The sequence below is a fragment of the Bombina bombina genome, chromosome 6 (genome assembly GCF_027579735.1).
Source record: "Bombina bombina isolate aBomBom1 chromosome 6, aBomBom1.pri, whole genome shotgun sequence".
Lineage (NCBI taxonomy): Eukaryota > Metazoa > Chordata > Amphibia > Anura > Bombinatoridae > Bombina > Bombina bombina.
The window spans coordinates 475,076,195-475,098,633 of NC_069504.1; the positions used below are offsets into that span (position 1 = coordinate 475,076,195).

Here is a 22,439-nt window from a genome sequence, read left to right on the forward strand (position 1 = left end):
CACACCTAGGATGTGGATCGCCGACAGCTAACAAGAGTGAGACTCCGCCCATCGAAATATCTCGGAAACTACTGTCATCGCTAAGGAACTCCTTGTTCCTCCCTCATGATTGATATAAGCTACAGTCTTAATGTTGTCCGACTGGAATCTGATGAATGTGGCCGAAGCCAACTGAGGCCAAGCCTGAAGCGCATTGAATATTATCCTCAACTTTAGGATATGGATGGGAAATAGAGACTCCGTTCAAGTCTATAAACCCTGGGCCCTCAAAGAGTTCCAGACTGCTCCCCTCCAATCAGGCTGGCATCCGTCGTCACCGTCACCCATGAGGGTCTGCGGAAGCATATCCCCTGGGATAGATGATCCAGCTATAATCACCATAGAAGAGAGTCCTTCGCCTTGTGACCTAGATAAAATTGTACAATCTCCATTCCACTGCCTGAACATACTTAGTTGCAGAGGCCTGAGATGAAAACGAGCAAACGGAACGATGGCCATTGCACTATCAATCCGATCACCGCCAAGCTACCGAGTCACAGACGGTCGAGGATTGGACTGAACCGTTCGACATGTATACAGAATTTGAAGTTCACTGACCTCCGTCAGAAAGAAAAAACCTCACTGAAGCAGAGTCGAGTAGGAATCCCAGAAAGGGTATTCTTGTCTGAGGAACTAACAAACTCTTTAACTAGGCTCACCTCCCGCCCGTGGGCCTTAGGAAGGAAAGCACAAGGACAGTATGGAATCTGCCAAAAAAATGACTACATCTGAATCAGAATATTATCCAGACAAGGCGCCACCTCGATGCCCTGCGGTCTTAGAAAAGGAAAACCACCAACCAATAACGTTTGTCCAGGAAGACAAACTTCTGGAATTTGAGATGATATCTGTGGATAGGAACATAAAGATAGACATCCTTTAAATCCAATGTGGACAAAAATAGACCCACTGGGACAAGGAATGGAACAAATAGTCTCCATCTTGCGAGGAACTATGAGAAACCTGTTCAGAATCTTAAGGCCTAAGACAGATCCGAAGACTCCCACCTCGGGAACCACAAACAGATTTAAATAAAACACCCTGCTCCTGTTCCAGTACTGGAATGGAAACAAAGACACTCAGGAAGGAGAGACCTCTTACACAATACAAGAACGGTTCTCCCAGTAGCTGTATGGCAGATAATCCTGACAAAACAGAAACCTCTAGGAGAAAAAAACTCCTTGAATTCCGACCTGTTTCCCTAGGACACTAATATCTATTTCCCAGGGATCCCAAACAGGAATATCGCCCTCCACACGATCCGGTCCCAGATCAGGGCATGTCCTGCCTGATTCAACAGCAGATCACTTATTATTTGTATGATTAAAACATAATTCTGTTAATTCAAAAAAGAATAACTTCCTTCAAGCCAGAGCCCAACAAAGTCTTTCCCTTGACAGGAATCGCTAAGAAGTGAAGACTTAGAGCCAACACCTATGGAAACAGACTAACCAAGAGGCTCGGTGAGCTGGAACAGGCTTTCATCCCAGCCTGACTCCGTATCCAAGAAAGATTCTGATGTAGTAGTAACAGAAAACATAGCGGACCATATGCCGTCGCACATTTGGTTCTGGTTGTATGAACCCCTTTACGTTCTTACTATCCTCTAACGGTATAGTAGAACTCTTAGCTAGGTTGACCATGGGAAAACATCCTTTGGATGAAAGGGATGTAGTGCTCCATTCCAAGAACTCACCGGACGCCCCAAGTAACACCCATAGGTGACGGAGCCGTCCAGGAAAGCAAAAACTCTTAAGTAACAAACGGAGGTAGACAAGCTAAGATAAAGGAAAAACAACCTCAGGATCAAAATAAAGAGATTATGCTATCTAAGCCTGAGAATACCACATCAGAAAATCCCGAAGTATCCTCCTCTTCATCAACAGGGAAGAAATATCTGGGATAGCAAGTGATAAATCAAGCATATACTCCAAGGTTAGGCGCACTGCAGAAACCAGCTGTAGACTCACGGAATAGATAAAATCCTGAAACACCTGTGTTTTTACCTGTGAGCTTTCTCTGGGCTGGTGAGCCCATCTATGTTTTTACATTGTGCATTCAAAAACTAACAGATAGCTCTGTTACCGTCTCTTTAAATTATAAAATCAATTCAGTTACTGTGTACATGTCCAGCCCACTCCCAAAGGATGGCTAAAATAATAAACAGAGAAATGATGGCAACTAAAATGAATAAAAAAACGTTACTGTCTCTTTAAATTTCAAACTAACGTTTACTGCAGCCCGCTTTATTGCCGGTGTACAAAAAATTGCCAAGAGTAGTATTTTATTGAGTAAGCATGCAGCACGTATCAAGCATAGGGTATCCTTGCACATAGAAAGATCTTATGACAGAAACAAAAGATCTCAGACTTAAACACACACATAATATTGTAACATGTGTAAAATGTGTAGTCTCCCTTATTTGAAAACGTTACAGATCGGAAACTGATCCTGAGCGCATTCTGCAGCGCTATCCGGACCCACTTAAATACAGAGAGCTCATTGAGCCCCAAGCAACCGCCGAAATTGCTCTATGTGTACTACCAAAGAGCAAGTGCGGTCTGAATCGGCCCAAGCCCCGCCTTTCGTGGGCATGAAACTCCCATCAAAGAGACTGCAGAGACAGCTATGGATGGAAGAAGCAGCTGAAAAACATAATTTATGCTTACCTGATAAATTTATTTCTCTTGTAGTGTATCCAGTCCACGGATCATCCATTACTTGTGGGATATTCTCCTTCCCAACAGGAAGTTGCAAGAGGATCACCCAAGCAGAGCTGCTATATAGCTCCTCCCCTCACTGCCATATCCAGTCATTCGACCGAAACAAGACGAGAAAGGAGAAACCATAGGGTACAGTGGTGACTGTAGTTTAATTAAAATTTAGACCTGCCTTAAAAGGACAGGGCGGGCCGTGGACTGGATACACTACAAGAGAAATAAATTTATTAGGTAAGCATAAATTATGTTTTCTCTTGTTAAGTGTATCCAGTCCACGGATCATCCATTACTTGTGGGATACCAATACCAAAGCTAAAGTACACGGATGATTGGAGGGACAAGGCAGGAACTTAAACGGAAGGAACCACTGCCTGTAGAACCTTTCTCCCAAAAACAGCCTCCGAAGAAGCAAGTGTCAAATTTGTAAAATTTTGAAAAGGTGTGAAGCGAAGACCAAGTCGCAGCCTTGCAAATCTGTTCAACAGAGGCCTCATTTTTAAAGGCCCAGGTGGAAGCCACAGCTCTAGTAGAATGAGCTGTAATCCTTTCAGGGGGCTGCTGTCCAGCAGTCTCATAGGCTAAGCGTATTATGCTCCGAAGCCAAAAGGAGAGAGAGGTTGCCGAAGCTTTTTGACCTCTCCTCTGTTCAGAGTAAACGACAAACAGGGCAGATGTTTGACGAAAATCTTTAGTAGCCTGTAAGTAAAACTTCAAGGCACGGACTACGTCCAGATTATGCAAAAGACGTTCCTTCTTTGAAGAAGGATTAGGACACAATGATGGAACAACAATCTCTTGATTGATATTCCTGTTAGAAACCACCTTAGGTAAAAACACAGGTTTGGTACGCAGAACTACCTTGTCTGAATGAAAAATCAGATAAGGAGAATCACAATGTAAGGCAGATAACTCAGAGACTCTTCGAGCCGAGGAAATAGCCATCAAAAACAGAACTTTCCAAGATAAAAGTTTAATATCAATGGAATGAAGGGTTGAAACGGAACTCCCTGAAGAACTTTAAGAACCAAGTTTAAGCTCCACGGGGGAGCAACAGTTTTAAACACAGGCTTAATCCTAAACCAAAGCCTGACAAAATGCCTGCCAGACGCTTGTGCAAAAGAATAGACAGAGCAGAGATCTGTCCTTTTAAAGAACTAGCTGATAAGCCTTTGTCCAAACCCTCTAGGAGAAAGGACAATATCCTAGGAATCCTAACCTTACTCCATGAGTAACTCTTGGATTCACACCAATAAAGATATTTACGCCATATCTTATGGTAGATTTTACTGGTGACAGGCTTCCGAGCCTGTATTAAAGGTATCAATGACTGACTCGGAGAAGCCACGCCTTGATAGAATCAATGCGTTCAATCTCCATGCAGTCAGTCTCAGAGAAATTAGATTTGGATGATTGAAAGGACCTTGTATTAGAAGGTCCTGCCTCAGAGGCAGAGTCCATGGTGGAAGAGATGACATGTCCACTAGGTCTGCATACCAGGTCCTGCGTGGCCACGCAGGCGCTATCAGAATCACAGATGCTCTCTCCTGTTTGATTTTGGCAATCAGTCGAGGGAGCAGAGGAAACGGTGGAAACATATAGGCCAAGTTGAAGAACCAAGGAGCTGCTAGAGCATCTATCAGCGTTGCTCCCGGGTCCCTGGACCTGGATCTGTAACAAGGAAGCTTGGCGTTCTGGCGAGACGCCATGAGATCCAGTTCTGGTTTGCCCCAACGATGGACCAGTTGAGCAAACACCTCCGGATGGAGTTCCCACTCCCCCGGATGAAAAGTCTGACTACTTAGAAAATCCGCCTCCCAGTTCTCTACGCCTGGGATGTGGATCGCTGACAGGTGGCAAGAGTGAGACTCTGCCCAGCGAATTATCTTTGATACTTCTAACATCGCTAGGGAACTCCTGGTTCCCCCTTGATGGTTGATGTAAGCCACAGTCGTGATGTTGTCCGACTGAAATCTGATGAACCTCAGTGTTGCTAACTGAGGCCAAGCTAGAAGAGCATTGAATATTGCTCTTAACTCCAGAATATTTATTGGGAGGAGTTTCTCCTCCTGAGTCCACGATCCCTGAGCCTTCAGGGAGTTCCAGACTGCGCCCCAACCTAGAAGGCTGGCATCTTTTGTTACAATCGTCCAATCTGGCCTGCGAAAGGTCATACCCTTGGACAGATGGACCCGAGAAAGCCACCAGAGAAGAGAATCTCTGGTCTCTTGATCCAGATTTAGTAGAGGGGACAAATCTGAGTAATCCCCATTCCACTGACTTAGCATGCATAATTGCAGCGGTCTGAGATGCAGGCGCGCAAATGGCACTATGTCCATTGCCGCTACCATTAAGCCGATTACTTCCATGCACTGAGCCACTGACGGGCGTGGAATGGAATGAAGGACACGGCAAACATTTAGAAGTTTTGATAACCTGGACTCCGTCAGGTAAATTTTAATCTCTACAGAATCTATAAGAGTCCCTAGGAAGGAGACTCTTGTGAGTGGTGATAGAGAACTCTTTTCCACGTTCACTTTCCACCCATGCGACCTCAGAAATGCCAGAACTATCTCCGTATGAGACTTGGCAATTTGAAAGCTTGACGCCTGTATCAGGATGTCTTCTAGATACGGAGCCACCGCTATGCCTCGCGGTCTTAGAACCGCCAGAAATGAGCCCAGAACCTTTGTAAAAATTCTCGGGGCAGTGGCCAACCCGAAGGGAAGAGCTACAAATTGGTAATGCCTGTCTAGAAAGGCAAACCTTAGGAACCGATGATTATCTTTGTGAATCGGTATGTGAAGGTAGGCATCCTTTAAGTCCACTGTGGTCATGTACTGACCCTCTTGGATCATGGGTAGGATGGTCCGAATAGTTTCCATTTTGAATAATGGAACTCTGAGGAATGTGTTTAAGATCTTTAGATCCAAGATTGGTCTGAAGGTTCCCTCTTTCTTGGGAACCACAAACAGATTTGAATAAAATCCCTGTCCTTGTTCCGTCCGCGGAACTGGATGGATCACTCCCATTACTAGGAGGTCTTGCACACAGCTTAGGAATGCCTCTTTCTTTATCTGGTTTGCTGATAACCTTGAAAGATGAAATCTCCCTTGTGGAGGAGAAGCTTTGAAGTCCAGAAGATATCCCTGAGATATGATCTCCAACGCCCAGGGATCCTGAACATCTATTGCCCACGCCTGGGCGAAGAGAAAAAGTCTGCCCCCCACTAGATCCGTTTCCGGATAGGGGGCCGTTCCTTCATGCTGTCTTGGGGGCAGCAGCAGGCTTTCTGGCCTGCTTGCCCTTGTTCCAGGACTGGTTAGGTTTCCAGGCCTGTCTGGAATGAGCAACAGTTCCCTCTTGTTTTGAAGTGGAGGAAGTTGATGCTGCTCCTGCCTTGAAATTTCGAAAGGCACGAAAATTAGACTGTTTGGCCTTTGATTTGGCCCTGTCCTGAGGAAGGGTATGACCCTTGCCTCCAGTAATGTCAGCAATAATTTCCTTCAAGCCAGGCCCGAATAAGGTCTGCCCCTTGAAAGGAATGTTGAGTAATTTAGACTTTGAAGTCATGTCAGCTGACCAGGATTTAAACCATAGCGCCTTACGCGCCTGGATGGCGAATCCGGAATTCTTAGCCGTTAGTTTAGTCAAATGAACAATGGCATCAGAAACAAATGAGTTAGCTAGCTTAAGCGTTCTAAGCTTGTCAATAATTTAATTCAATGGAGCTGTCTGGATGGCCTCTTCCAGGGCCTCAAACCAGAATGCCGCCGCAGCAGTGACAGGCGCAATGCATGCAAGGGGCTGTAAAATAAAACCTTGTTGAATAAACATTTTCTTAAGGTAACCCTCTAATTTTTTATCCATTGGATCTGAAAAAGCACAACTGTCCTCAACCGGGATAGTGGTACGCTTTGCTAAAGTAGAAACTGCTCCCTCCACCTTAGGGACCGTCTGCCATAAGTCCCGTGTAGTGGCGTCTATTGGAAACATTTTTCTAAATATAGGAGGTGGGGAAAAGGGCACACCGAGTCTATATCACTCCTTGCTAATAATTTCTGTAAGCCTTTTAGGTATAGGAAAAACGTCAGTACACACCGGCACCGCATAGTATCTATCCAGCCTACACAATCTCTCTGGAATTGCAACTGTGTTACAGTCATTCAGAGCAGCTAATACCTCCCCAAGCAATACACGGAGGTTCTCAAGCTTAAATTTAAAATGAGAAATCTCTGAATCAGGTGTCCCCGAGTCAGAGATGTCACCCACAGACTGAAGCTCTCCGTCCTCATGTTCTGCATACTGTGACGCAGTATCAGACATGGCTCTAACAGCATTTGCGCGCTCTTTATCTCTCCTAACCCCAGAGCTATCGTGCTTGCCTCTTAATTCAGGCAATCTAGATAATACCTCTGACAGGGTATTATTCATGATTGCAGCCATGTCCTGCAAGGTAATAGCTATGGGCGTCCCTGACGTAATTGGCGCCATATTAGCGTGCGTCCCCTGAGCGGGAGGCGAAGGGTCTGACACGTGGGGAGACTTAGTCGGCATAACTTCCCCCTCGACAGAACCCACTGGTGATAATTCTTTTATAGATAAAGACTGATCTTTACTGTTTAAGGTGAAATCAATACATTTAGTACACATTCTCCTATGGGGCTCCACCATGGCTTTCAAACATAATGAACAAGTAGGTTCCTCTGTGTCAGACATGTTTAAACAGACTAGCAATGAGACTAGCAAGCTTGGAAAACACTTTAAAACAAGTTTACAAGCAATATAAAAAACGTTACTGCGCCTTTAAGAAACACAAATTTTCCCAAATTTTGAAATAACAGTGAAAAAATGCAGTTACACTAACGAAATTTTTACAGTGTATGTAATAAGTTGGCAGAGCATTGCACCCACTTGCAAATGGATGATTAACCCCTTAATACCAAAAACGGAATAACAAATGACAAAAACGTTTTTTAAACAGTCACAACAACTGCCACAGCTCTACTGTGGCTTTTTACCTCCCTCAATACGACTTTTAAAGCCTTTTGAGCCCTTCAGAGAAGTCCTGGATGTCTGTGTCTGTAATTTTTGCTGTGCAAAAAAACGCTAAAATAGGCCCCTCCCACTCATATTACAACATTAAACATGCCAGCAAACGTTTTAAAATACACTTTTATAAGAGTAAGTATCTCTATTAATAAGCCTGATACCAGTTGCTATCACTGCATTTAAGGCTTTACTTACATTACTTCGGTATCAGCAGCATTTTCTAGCAAATTCCATCCCTAGAAAAATATTTTAACTGCACATACCTTATTACAGGAAAACCTGCACGCTATTCCCCCTCTGAAGTTACCTCACTCCTCAGAATATGTGAGAACAGCAAAGGATCTTAGTTACTTCTGCTAAGATCATAGAAAACGCAGGCAGATTCTTCTTCTAAATACTGCCTGAGATAAACAGTACACTCCAGTACCATTTAAAAATAACAAACTTTTGATTGAAGAAATAAACTAAGTATAAAACACCACAGTCCTCTTACGACCTCCATCTTAGTTGAGTTGCAAGAGAATGACTGGATATGGCAGTGAGGGGAGGAGCTATATAGCAGCTCTGCTGTGGGTGATCCTCTTGCAACTTCCTGTTGGGAAGGAGAATATCCCACAAGTAATGGATGATCCGTGGACTGGATACACTTAACAAGAGAAAAAAGGCGCCAAAGAAAACCCCCGCCCCTCGGGGGGCGAAACAATACAAACTCTCCCGGTCGCCATATTATCATAATAAAAAAAAAAAAGTTACTGGGAGATCGTACGTCATCCTGGCACACAGTGTCAGCTAAACCTCCAAGTCGGTAAAAACGAACACCGGAGGAAGACAGAAAAAGTGCAGGTTCATTTTTGTTACCAACAATAAAAACACACTAATATCAAAGGTTATATGGCTCACTGATAGCTATACAGTAAACCAAGGGTATATGTCACACTGATATCGGCACATCCCACATGGTATCCTGCCCGGATAAAAAAAGACTCTAAGCCCCAGTGCCTGCATAAAACGTGCTGCCTGAAAGTCTGCTAATTATCAGGCACAGCGTCACCCTCACACATATAGTGAGAAAAATGTAAGTGTCACAGTAGGAGTCCCTTCTCATATAGCTCCTTAGTGTGTCATTCCCCCACCATAATGTCATAACCTACTATGCGACAGCTGAGTGGGACATAGTAAATAGGGGAGCCCTTACAGTAAAGGCACATTACCCCACTATGATATAGGTAGAATATACACAGCCATTTCTGAGGAAGTACTGTCCCAGAAAAATAAAAGAGCTGCACCTACCTCAATGCTGAGTAACAGCATGATCGGTCCCACAGGATCAACAGGTCTTCTCCCTCCTGCAGTTCTGTGGAGACATACAGGGCCTTAGTTAATAATTGCTAAGACCATATTCTGAAGGGCAGCACTCAGTATGGGAGGCGCAGTGAGAATTTAATCCCACCAGTTCCCATTGCTTTAAAGCCACCTGTAGCTCTACTCTAGAGGCTGACAAGGAATACGGCTACACCCTGTAATAAAATAGTACAACACTGGCTCTATTTTAAAATAAAAAACTCTTGATTGAAGAATCTAAACTAACACCTCACTTTACCTCTTCCTATCACTAACACAGGCAAAAAGAATGACTGAGTGGGAGGGAAGGGAGGATATATATATATATATATATATATATATATATATATATACACAGCTCTGCTGTTGTGCTCTTTGCCTCCTCCTGCTGACCAGGAGGCGATATCCCATAAGGAAGGATGAAATCCGTGGATTAGATTAGATTCATTTTATTGTCATTGTACAAAGTAGGAAAACAGAGACAACGAAATTATATTTGAAAATCTAACCAATCCTATACACAGATAGCACTATAATGGTAAAACTAATAGATAGCAAAAAATTCAAGTGACTTGTGCAAAAAATTTCTATACCACAAAAGTAAGTACAATGCAAGTGTAATAAAGTGCAAGTGCAAAAAAAAATCAGTTCCATACAAAAAAGTATATATATGTGTAAAAAAATGTAATAAAAAATTAGTCATCTTGCACACATGTGTACATTTGCATTATATATATGATGTGAATCATGAGTGTTTTATATGAATCATATGTGTATTTTATATTATATGTGTTATGTGAATATAAAGTGAGGTGAAAAAGAGCCATTAACAGGATAATCAATAAATTAAAACCATTAATTTAGCACTTTCTTCATTATAATACAAAGATCTAATCATCAGAAGGATAAAAAATTAAAAAAGGCTATGAGCATAAGAGAGATTTTTAAAGGTTATTATTTAGCAGAGTAATGGCTCTTGGAAAAAAACTATTCCGTAATCTAGCAGTTTTTCCTTTTAAGCTTCTATAACGTCTCCCAGATGGCAAAAGGGCAAATAGTCTGTTGCTAACATGGAAGGGATCATGAATAATTCGATAGGCCTTTAAAAGACTACGTCTGCTTTGAAGATCTTCAATGGTAGGTAACTGAGGACCTATGATATACTGGGCGGTTTTAACTACCCGTTGCAGAGCTTTGCGATCAGAATTAGTACAGTTTCCATACCATACTGTAATACAGTTGGTGAGAATACTCTCAATAGTACAGCAATAAAAATTAATTAAAATCCGAGTAGATAAATTAACTTTTTTCAGTGTTCTTAAAAAATAGAGACGTTGTTGTGCTTTTTTCACTAAAGTTGAGGTATTCAAAGACCAAGTCAAATCCTCAGAGATGTGTGTGCCCAGAAACTTGAAACTTGGTACACGTTCAACCTCAGTTCCATTTATATGAATGGGCAATTGTAAACATCGATTAGATTTCCTAAAATCAATAATAATTTCTTTAGTTTTTTTAGTGTTTAGGTCCAGGTTGTTCTCAGCACACCAAATAGCCAGTTGCCTTATTTCTTCTCTATAAGCTGATTCATCGTTGTTACTGATCTGGCCTATCACAGTGGTGTCATCAGCAAACTTGATAATACTATTGGATACATACTTAGGCAAACAGTCATGGGTAAAAAGAGAATATAGCAGTGGACTCAATACACACCCTTGTGGAACACCAGTATTAAGGGTCAGAGTAGATGAGGTGTGATTACCAATTTTTACCAATTGCGGTCTGTTTGTCAAGAAGTCCAGAATCCAGTTGCATAATAAAGTATTTATGCCAAGATCATGGAGTTTGGCAACCAGCTTAATAGGAACAACTGTGTTAAATGCCGAACTAAAATCAATAAACAACATTCTAACATAGGTGTTATTGTGATCTAAGTGAGTGAGGGCAAAATGCAGAGCTGACGAGATAGCATCTTCTGTTGACCTATTTTGGCGATACGCATATTGGTTAGGATCCAATGCAGGTGGTAGGCAAGTTTTAAGATAGGCCATGACCAGCCTCTCAAAACATTTCATAAAGGCTGAAGTGAGTGCAATGGGGCGAAAGTCATTAAGACAGACTGCTGTTGATTGTTTAGGCACAGGAATGATGGTGGTTTCCTTAAAGCATGTAGGAACGGTTGTTTGAGCCAGAGACAAATATCAGTAATTACTGTAGCCAATACTCCAGCACAGGATCTTAACACATGTCCAGGAATATCATCAGGACCGGCCGCTTTATGTACATCCACCTTGGAGAGGATCCGATACACTTCAGCAACGGAAAAACTCAGGGGTAGTTCATCTGGTGGATGCATAAGTTTAGTAATTGATTCTTTGTTTTCACGGTCAAAGCGGGCATAAAAATAGTTAAGTTCGTCTGGAAAGGAAGCATCATTAATTATGGGGACTGTGCTTGTGGTTTTATAGTCAGTAATGGACTGTATACCTTGCCACATTCTTCTAGAGTCAGAGTTGTTATTAAAGTGCTCTTCTATGCGTGTTTTCAAGTCAAATTTAGCTCTTTTTATTCCTTTCTTTAAATTGGATCGTGCCAAACTATAAGCCTCAGCATTACCAGTTCTAAATGCAATGTTACAGGCTTGCAATAAGAGGCGAACCTCTTTGTTCATCCAAGGTTTTTGGTTAGGAAAGGTTTTGATCCTCTTATAGGTGGTTTCCTTGCTGATACAATAACGAATATGATCTAGGACAGATGATGCATACAAGTCTAGATCAACTTGAGAGTCACTCTTGTCTCTTACAGCAAATGTAGTCCAGTCAGTAGATTGAAACTGTGCTTGGAGTTATTGAGTGGCGTCCTCCGGCCAAACTTTAACTATTCTTACAGAAGATTTTTCACTTTTAATTAGTGAAGAATACCTGGGGTATAAAAAAAGTGCAAGGTGATCAGATTTGCCCAAATGTGGAAGAGGTAGTGCTTTATAAGCATCAACAATGTTTGTATAAACATGATCTAATATTTTATTCTCTCTTGTAGCACAGGTAACATTTTGATGAAATTTCGGTAACAGTTTTTAAATTTGCATGATTAAAATCTCCTGCTACAATGTAGGCTCCGTCTGGTTGAGCAATTTGTTGCTTATTTATCGCTTTTTGAAGTTCTTTCATTGCAATTTTTGCATTAGCATCAGGTGGAATATATGCTGCCATAACAATAACAGAAGTGAATTCCCTAGGTAAATAAAAAGGCCTGCACTTTAGCATCAAATATTCTGAATTAACAGAACAGTAGCTTTCGGTGATTGTAGAATTAGTGCACCAGTGGTGATTTATATAAATACATAGCTCACCACCTTTGGACTTTCCAGATTCAATACTACTTCTGTCTGCTCTGAAGATATCGTAACCCTCAAGTTTAATAACATTGTTTGGAATATCATCATTTAACCATGTTTCTGTGAAAAGTAATATATTATTGTTTCTGATGTTTTTGCATGCATGCATCCTTAATTTTAGTTCATCGATCTTGTTAGTGAGAGATCTCACATTAGCAAGAACAATACTGGGCAAGGGGACTCGATGGGGAGACGCTGACAGTCTATTGCGGATGCCTCCACGCTTGCCACGCCTCTGTTTACGATCCCTCCGCCGTCTGCGCGCTCCTCGCCCTGACAATGCAGACACCGGAGGCTCCCCAGCAGTCCACGGCAAACTGACAGGCACATAGATGCTCCGGAGGTTAGTAGAAACAGTTTGTGAGTACTGAATTCTGATATCCAAAAGTTCCAGCCTGCTGTACCTATGATGTGCGGTACTGATCACAGTTAGCAGGCTTAAGACAACCAGCAAAGTAGCAACCTGTGTAGTAGGATTAGCTAGACACAGAGCATCGCGTTGTGCACGCGCCTGTTGGTGAATGCTGCTCTGTTAATGGTGAAAGAATTGTGATCCTCCTCTCAGACTGAAAAGACACGAATTGAGAAAAACAGAGCGCAGACCACTCTAAGGATAAAAGTATTTAATACAAGAAGCATTGAGCGCAAGTAAAATGCTTCTTGTATTAAATACTTTTACCCTTAGAGTGGTCTGCGCTCTGTTTTTCTCCATTTGTGTCTTTTCAGTCGGAGAGGAGGATCACATTTCTTTCACCATTAACAGAGCAGCATTCACCAACAGCGCTGTGTTGGCAATTCCACTTTGGGAATCAGAGTATTTCCTCTTTTTTTAAATAATGACCAGAAGAAACATCATATCCATTAAGAACCATCTGTATTTACAGTTGGGACATTGTTTTCTTTTCAACACACAGGTTGCGTTTTTTATTATATTATATTTATTGATTTGCTATTAATTTACACATTCATAATGAAACAATCTTATGATGCTATAACATTTTGATGTTATACAGGGCCTATGAATACCAAAAAATTCCCCTCACCCATCGGGCGAGTAAATCACAAAAGTTACCAGCCCGCAAGAAACTTTAGTCGCCCTGCATATCTGCATGTAATGTGTATATATCTTATGTAAAAAGGCAATATAAATAGTGTTATTGTAATCTCACATGCATTGCAGACAGAGGTCCCAATTTGAATGCTTTGCAAGCTGCTTACTACTTGGGACTTGAACATTAATAAAAAGGCTTTAACTTTAGAAAATATTTCTCTATCACCAGGTAGAAAAAAACAGGGATATTATCTTTGAAAAACTGTATAAGTTAATAAGACACTCCCCCCCTCCCCCTTCTTATGAAAAACATAATTTATGTAAGAACTTACCTGATAAATTCATTTCTTTCATATTAACAAGAGTCCATGAGCTAGTGACGTATGGGATATACATTCCTACCAGGAGGGGCAAAGTTTCCCAAACCTTAAAATGCCTATAAATACACCCCTCACCACACCCACAAATCAGTTTAACGAATAGCCAAGAAGTGGGGTGATAAGAAAAAAAGTGCGAAGCATAAAAAATAAGGAATTGGAATAATTGTGCTTTATACAAAAAAATCATAACCACCACAAAAAAGGGTGGGCCTCATGGACTCTTGTTAATATGAAAGAAATGAATTTATCAGGTAAGTTCTTACATAAATTATGTTTTCTTTCATGTAATTAACAAGAGTCCATGAGCTAGTGACGTATGGGATAATGACTACCCAAGATGTGGATCTTTCCACACAAGAGTCACTAGAGAGGGAGGGATAAAATAAAGACAGCCAATTCCTGCTGAAAATAATCCACACCCAAAATAAAGTTTAACAAAAAACATAAGCAGAAGATTCAAACTGAAACCGCTGCCTGAAGAACTTTTCTACCAAAAACTGCTTCAGAAGAAGAAAATACATCAAAATGGTAGAATTTAGTAAAAGTATGCAAAGAGGACCAAGTTGCTGCTTTGCAGATCTGGTCAACCGAAGCTTCATTCCTAAACGCCCAGGAAGTAGATACTGACCTAGTAGAATGAGCTGTAATTCTTTGAGGCGGAATTTTACCCGACTCAACATAGGCAAGATGAATTAAAGATTTCAACCAAGATGCCAAAGAAATGGCAGAAGCTTTCTGGCCTTTCCTAGAACCGGAAAAGATAACAAATAGACTAGAAGTCTTACGGAAAGATTTCGTAGCTTCAACATAATATTTCAAAGCTCTAACAACATCCAAAGAATGCAATGATTTCTCCTTAGAATTCTTAGGATTAGGACATAATGAAGGAACCACAATTTCTCTACTAATGTTGTTGGAATTCACAACTTTAGGTAAAAATTCAAAAGAAGTTCGCAACACCGCCTTATCCTGATGAAAAATCAGAAAAGGAGACTCACACGAAAGAGCAGATAATTCAGAAACTCTTCTAGCAGAAGAGATGGCCAAAAGGAACAAAACTTTCCAAGAAAGTAATTTAATGTCCAATGAATGCATAGGTTCAAACGGAGGAGCTTGAAGAGCTCCCAGAACCAAATTCAGACTCCAAGGAGGAGAAATTGACTTAATGACAGGTTTTATACGAACCAAAGCTTGTACAAAACAATGAATATCAGGAAGAATAGCAATCTTTCTGTGAAAAAGAACAGAAAGAGCGGAGATTTGTCCTTTCAAAGAACTTGCGGACAAACCCTTATCTAAACCATCCTGAAGAAACTGTAAAATTCTCGGTATTCTAAAAGAATGCCAAGAAAAATGATGAGAAAGACACCAAGAAATATAAGTCTTCCAGACTCTATAATATATCTCTCGAGATACAGATTTACGAGCCTGTAACATAGTATTAATCACGGAGTCAGAGAAACCTCTATGACCAAGAATCAAGCGTTCAATCTCCATACCTTTAAATTTAAGGATTTCAGATCCGGATGGAAAAAAGGACCTTGTGACAGAAGGTCTGGTCTTAACGGAAGAGTCCATGGCTGGCAAGATGCCATCTGGACAAGATCCGCATACCAAAACCTGTGAGGCCATGCCGGAGCTATTAGCAGAACAAACGAGCATTCCCTCAGAATCTTGGAGATTACTCTTGGAAGAAGAACTAGAGGCGGAAAGATATAGGCAGGATGATACTTCCAAGGAAGTGATAATGCATCCACTGCCTCCGCCTGAGGATCCCGGGATCTGGACAGATACCTGGGAAGTTTCTTGTTTAGATGAGAGGCCATCAGATCTATCTCTGGGAGCCCCCACAATTGAACAATCTGAAGAAATACCTCTGGGTGAAGAGACCATTCGCCCGGATGCAACGTTTGGCGACTGAGATAATCCGCTTCCCAATTGTCTACACCTGGGATATGAACCGCAGAGATTAGACAGGAGCTGGATTCCGCCTCTGTCCACCACGTTAGAGAGTGCCGAACAATCGGTTTTAAAGATATTAATTGATATATCTTCGTGTAATCCCTGCACCATTGGTTCAGCATACAGAGCTGAAGAGGTCGCATGTGAAAACGAGCAAAGGGGATCGCGTCCGATGCAGCAGTCATAAGACCTAGAATTTCCATGCATAAGGCTACCGAAGGGAATGATTGAGACTGAAGGTTTCGACAGGCTGTAATCAATTTTAGACGTCTCTTGTCTGTTAAAGACAAAGTCATGGACACTGAATCTATCTGGAAACCCAGAAAGATTACCCTTGTTTGAGGAATCAAAGAACTTTTTGGTAAATTGATCCTCCAACCATGATCTTGAAGAAACAACACAAGTCGATTCGTATGAGACTCTGCTAAATGTAAAGACGGAGCAAGTACCAAGATATCGTCCAAATAAGGAAATACCACAATACCCTGTTCTCTGATTACAGACAGAAGGGCACCGAGAATCTTTGTGAAAATTCTTGGAGCTGTAGCAAGGCCAAACGGTAGAGCCACAAATTGGTAATGCTTGTCTAGAAAAGAGAATCTCAGAAACTGATAATGATCTGGATGAATCGGAATATGCAGATATGCATCCTGTAAATCTATTGTGGACATATAATTCCCTTGCTGAACAAAAGGCAATATAGTCCTTACAGTTACCATCTTGAACGTTGGTATCCTTACATAACGATTCAATAATTTTAGATCCAGAACTGGTCTGAAGGAATTCTCCTTCTTTGGTACAATGAAGAGATTTGAATAAAACCCCATCCCCTGTTCCGGAACTGGAACTGGCATAATTACTCCAGCCAACTCTAGATCTGAAACACAATTCAGAAATGCTTGAGCTTTCACTGGATTTACTGGGACATGGGAAAGAAAAAATCTCTTTGCAGGAGGTCTCATCTTGAAACCAATTCTGTACCCTTCTGAAACAATGTTCTGAATCCAAAGATTGTGAACAGAATTGATCCAAATTTCTTTGAAAAAACGTAACCTGCCCCCTACCAGCTGAACTGGAATGAGGGCCGTACCTTCATGTGAACTTAGAAGCAGGCTTTGCTTTTCTAGCAGGCTTGGATTTATTCCAGACTGGAGATGGTTTCCAAACTGAAACTGCTCCTGAGGACGAAGGATCAGGCTTTTGTTCTTTGTTGAAACGAAAGGAACGAAAACGATTGTTAGCCCTGTTTTTACCTTTAGACTTTTTATCCTGTGGTAAAAAAGTTCCTTTCCCACCAATAACAGTTGAAATAATAGAATCCAACTGAGAACCAAATAATTTGTTTCCCTGGAAAGAAATGGAAAGTAGAGTTGATTTAGAAGCCATATCAGCATTCCAGGTCTTAAGCCATAAAGCTCTTCTGGCTAAGATAGCCAGAGACATAAATCTAACATCAACTCTAATAATATCAAAAATGGCATCACAGATGAAATTATTAGCATGCTGGAGAAGAATAATAATATCATGAGAATCACGATTTGATACTTGTTGCGCTAGAGTTTCCAACCAAAAAGTTGAAGCTGCAGCAACATCAGCCAATGATATAGCAGGTCTAAGAAGATTACCTGAACATAGATAAGCTTTTCTTAGAAAAGATTCAATTTTTCTATCTAAAGGATCCTTAAACGAGGTACCATCTGACGTAGGAATGGTAGTACGTTTAGCAAGGGTAGAAATAGCCCCATCAACTTTAGGGATTTTGTCCCAAAATTCTAACCTGTCAGGCGGAACAGGATATAATTGCTTAAAACGTTTAGAAGGAGTAAATGAATTACCCAATTTATCCCATTCCTTAGCAATTACTGCAGAAATAGCATTAGGAACAGGAAAGACTTCTGGAATAACCGCAGGAGCTTTAAAAACCTTATCCAAACGTATAGAATTAGTATCAAGAGGACTAGAATCCTCTATTTCTAAAGCAATTAGTACTTCTTTAAGTAAAGAGCGAATAAATTCCATCTTAAATAAATATGAAGATTTATCAGCATCAATCTCTGAGATAGAATCCTCTGAACCAGAAGAGTCCAAGGAATCAGAATGATGGTGTTCATTTAAAAATTCATCTGTGGAGAGAGAAGATTTAAAAGACTTTTTACGTTTACTAGAAGGAGAAATAACAGACAAAGCCTTCTTTATGGATTCAGAAACAAAATCTCTTATGTTATCAGGAACATTCTGCACCTTAGATGTTGAGGGAACTGCAACAGGCAATGGTACATCACTAAAGGAAATATTATCTGCTTTAACAAGTTTGTCATGACAATTATTACAAACAACAGCTGGAGGAATAGCTACCAAAAGTTTACAGCAGATACACTTAGCTTTGGTAGATCCAGCAGGCAGTGGTTTTCCTGTAGTATCTTCTGGCTCAGATGCAACGTGAGACATCTTGCAATATGTAAGAGAAAAAACAACATATAAAGCAAAATAGATCAAATTCCTTATAAGACAGTTTCAGGAATGGGAAAAAAATGCCAAACATCAAGCTTCTAGCAACCAGAAGCAAATGAAAAATGAGACTGAAATAATGTGGAGACAAAAGCGACGCCCATATTTTTTGGCGCCAAATAAGACGCCCACATTATTTGGCGCCTAAATGCTTTTGGCGCCAAAAATGACGCCACATCCGGAACGCCGACAATTTTGGCGCAAAATAACGTCAAAAAATGACGCAACTTCCGGCGACACGTATGACGCCGGAAACGGAAAAGAATTTTTGCGCCAAAAAAGTCAGCGCCAAGAATGACGCAATAAAATGAAGCATTTTCAGCCCCCGCGAGCCTAACAGCCCACAGGGAAAAAAGTCAAATTTTTTGAGGTAAGAAAAAATATGATAATTTAAAGCATAATCCCAAATATGAAACTGACTGTCTGGAAATAAGGAAAGTTGAACATTCTGAGTCAAGGCAAATAAATGTTTGAATACATATATTTAGAACTTTATAAATAAAGTGCCCAACCATAGCTTAGAGTGTCACAGAAAATAAGACTTACTTACCCCAGGACACTCATCTACATGTTTGTAGAAAGCCAAACCAGTACTGAAACGAGAATCAGTAGAGGAAATGGTAAATATAAGAGTATATCGTCGATCTGAAAAGGGAGGTAAGAGATGAATCTCTACGACCGATAACAGAGAACCTTATGAAATAGACCCCGTAGAAGGAGATCACTGCATTCAATAGGCAATACTCTCCTCACATCCCTCTGACATTCACTGCACGCTGAGAGGAAAACCGGGCTCCAACTTGCTGCGGAGCGCATATCAACGTAGAATCTAGCACAAACTTACTTCACCACCTCCTTTGGAGGCAAAGTTTGTAAAACTGATTTGTGGGTGTGGTGAGGGGTGTATTTATAGGCATTTTAAGGTTTGGGAAACTTTGCCCCTCCTGGTAGGAATGTATATCCCATACGTCACTAGCTCATGGACTCTTGTTAATTACATGAAAGAAAGACCCTTTACACAAACAGGAGCAAGCTGGTAGGAGGTATCGGTCGGTATTCTAAAACTTTTGGGCTTGGTTAGTAGTCTTAAAATCAGAGCAATGTTATTTAAAAATAAGCAAAACTATACATTTAAAAAAAAAATAATAAAAAAAATGAGCTATATAAATAGATCATCCACAAAACATTTATGCAAAGAAAAAAGGAGTGTATAATGTCCCTTTAATACATTTAGATCTGCCATGGTTCTGATTTTTCACTGTTTCTCTCAATTTCTTCTAGAGAAATTAAAATAACAAGTGCGCTGAATCACCTCATTTGTTATTTTGATTGCTTTTGTGAAAGGCAGTTTTTACTGCTAAAATGTGCAGAGCATTTTTATTACAGCTATATAGTTTCTTAATTATATTTTAACTCATAGTTATCCAAGTTGTGGACATTGCATACATCTGGGTGAGGATATAATAAAATATCTCTGGAACTTTATTCTCTGTATGAGTATTTTCAATGTGTGCTGCTGAATATCGCACTATAAATTAGCTTTCTTTGTATCAGTTGTTAAAGAGTAATCCAAAGTGAACTCAGGAGTGTGCATGTTTAACCACCTGACAGCAGTGTTTGTAACAATCATTATAGCAATGTTCTCATATTTGTAAACACTGCTGCCAAAGAATGCTAAAGACAAGTGAATGCTCTTTTCAGTCTATCTAGTTATTCTTAAACAAAAGATACTACAAGAACAAAGCAAGTTGAAAAGTTGTTTACTGTCCCTTTAATCCCTGAAATTCTAATACTTTTCTGTATCTCTAAGGGAGGTGCTTGTGCATGGTCATCTCAGCATGGTTAGTGTGCTAGCCTGAACGTGCTTTTAAATCACATTTAATTTAATGGCTTGTTTTATCATTAAGATACTTTCCATTCCACCAGGAGAGAACACTCACTTTTTCTGTGTCAAATACTTGGCAGCTGGGCTGGTCCGTGGGATGCTTCCAGCAGGGGAAATGTGGTCCGTTGTTACAGAATCACCTAAATAAAGCAACACGTGAGCTTTCTCAATTGGTTGTAGAGGTGGGGGGACCTTTTCCTAAAACAAGAAAACAAGAGCATATTATACGTTTATACACGGTTTTCTGTAAAATGAGTTTCAAATCTTGCGGATTCCTAGATTTTAGGAGAAACAAGGAGGTAACTAAATGTATCATATTCATCTCTCACTGTACTTTACAATTTCGGTTCTGTTCATTTAAATCATTTAATAATACAGCCCATTTCACTTCTGTTCCTATCAACTACACCACTTGCCTAAACTGTTACATAGATGTTTGATGATGGCTGCATTTCTCGTTGTGAATATTGTACTATTTGGGATATTTATTACTCATATTGTACATCATTATTCACCGCTACCAAGTTTCTCTTCCTCATTTTGAAGAAAAAATGTCGGTATGTGAATGTTTTTAACACGATGTATAAAAATTTAAGTACTGAAATAGAAGTGTCAAAGGAAATCATTTATCTTAAATGTACTCACTAGCTTATGGAAAAATGGTGGGCTTCGAATATATGTGGATCTCGGATCCCACAGGAATAAAGTGCTTTCAGGAACATCCAGTGAGGCCCAACGTGTACTCTGCTTCTGTAAAAGTAAAAGAGAAATAGAGGGGACATAAGACTGCACAACAACATGGACTAGGTTTACTGGAAGACACTAAACATTATTACTACTTCTAGATCTCAGATGTGAATGGTTTCACTCATAAGATGTGAATGATTTTAAAAAGCATGTACAGCAGCACTGAGGCAAAGGAGTAGCAGGGCAATGCAATAGTTAAAAAATATAACTTTTATTTAAACATGTGTTAAAAAAATACACAGCTCCAAACTCCCTGACTAGTTTCGTGCCCTATAGGCACTTAATTATAGGGTAAGTTTGTCAGGTGATAGTACCTCTATTTAACCCCTTAAGGACCACAGCACTTTTCCATTTTCTGTCCGTTTGGGACCAAGGCTATTTTTACATTTCCGCAGCGTTTGTGTTTAGCTGTAATTTTCCTCTTACTCATTTACTGTACCCACACATATATACCGTTTTTCTCGCCATTAAATGGACTTTCTAAAGATACCATTATTTTCATCATATCTTATAATTTACTATAAAAATTTTTATAAAATATGAGGAAAAAAATGGAAAAACACACTTTTTCTAACTTTGACCCCCAAAATCTGTTACACATCTACAACCACCAAAAAACACCCATGCTAAATAGTTTCTAAATTTTGTCCTGAGTTTAGAAATACCCAATGTTTACATGTGCTTTGCTTTTTTTGCAAGTTATAGGGCCATAAATACAAGTAGCACTTTGCTATTTCCAAACCACTTTTTTTCAAAATTAGCGCTAGTTACATTGGGACACTGATATCTTTCTGTAATCCCTGAATATCCCTTGACATGCATATATTTTTTTTTAGAAGACATCCCAAAGTATTGATCTAGGCCCATTTTGGTATATTTCATTCCACCATTTCACTACCAAATGCGATCAAATAAAAAAAATTGTTCACTTTTCACAAACTTTAGGTTTCTCACTGAAATTATTTACAAACAACCTGTGCAATTATGGCATACATGGTTGTAAATGCTTCTCTGGGATCCCCTTTGTTCAGAAATTGCAGACATATATGGCTTTGGCATTGCTTTTTGGTATTTAGAAGGCCGCAAAATGCCACTGCGCACCACACATGTATTATGCCCAGCATTGAAGGGGTTAATTAGGAAGCTTGTAGGGAGCTTTTAGGGTTAATTTTAGCTTTAGTATAATGTAGTAGACAACCCAAAGTATTGATCTAGGCCCATTTTGGTATATTTCATGCCACCATTTCACCGCCAAATGCTAACAAATAAAAATAAAGCGTTACATTTTTCACAATTTTAGGTTTCTCACTGAAATTATTTACAAACAGCTTGTGCAATTATGGCATAAATGGTTGTAAAAGCT

General features: G+C 40.2%; 1 protein-coding gene across 3 annotated transcripts in view; it reads right to left on the reverse strand.

Moving 5' to 3' along the window:
- Positions 1 to 22,439, reverse strand: part of IREB2 (iron responsive element binding protein 2) — a gene marked incomplete in the record, with an annotated part of 432,524 nt that overhangs the window by 129,827 nt on the left and 280,258 nt on the right. For all 3 annotated transcript variants that reach the window (XM_053717273.1, XM_053717272.1, XM_053717271.1), the window contains 2 exon segments: positions 20,385 to 20,527; positions 20,975 to 21,079. In XM_053717273.1, the coding sequence (XP_053573248.1) occupies positions 20,385 to 20,527; positions 20,975 to 21,079 (248 nt within the window).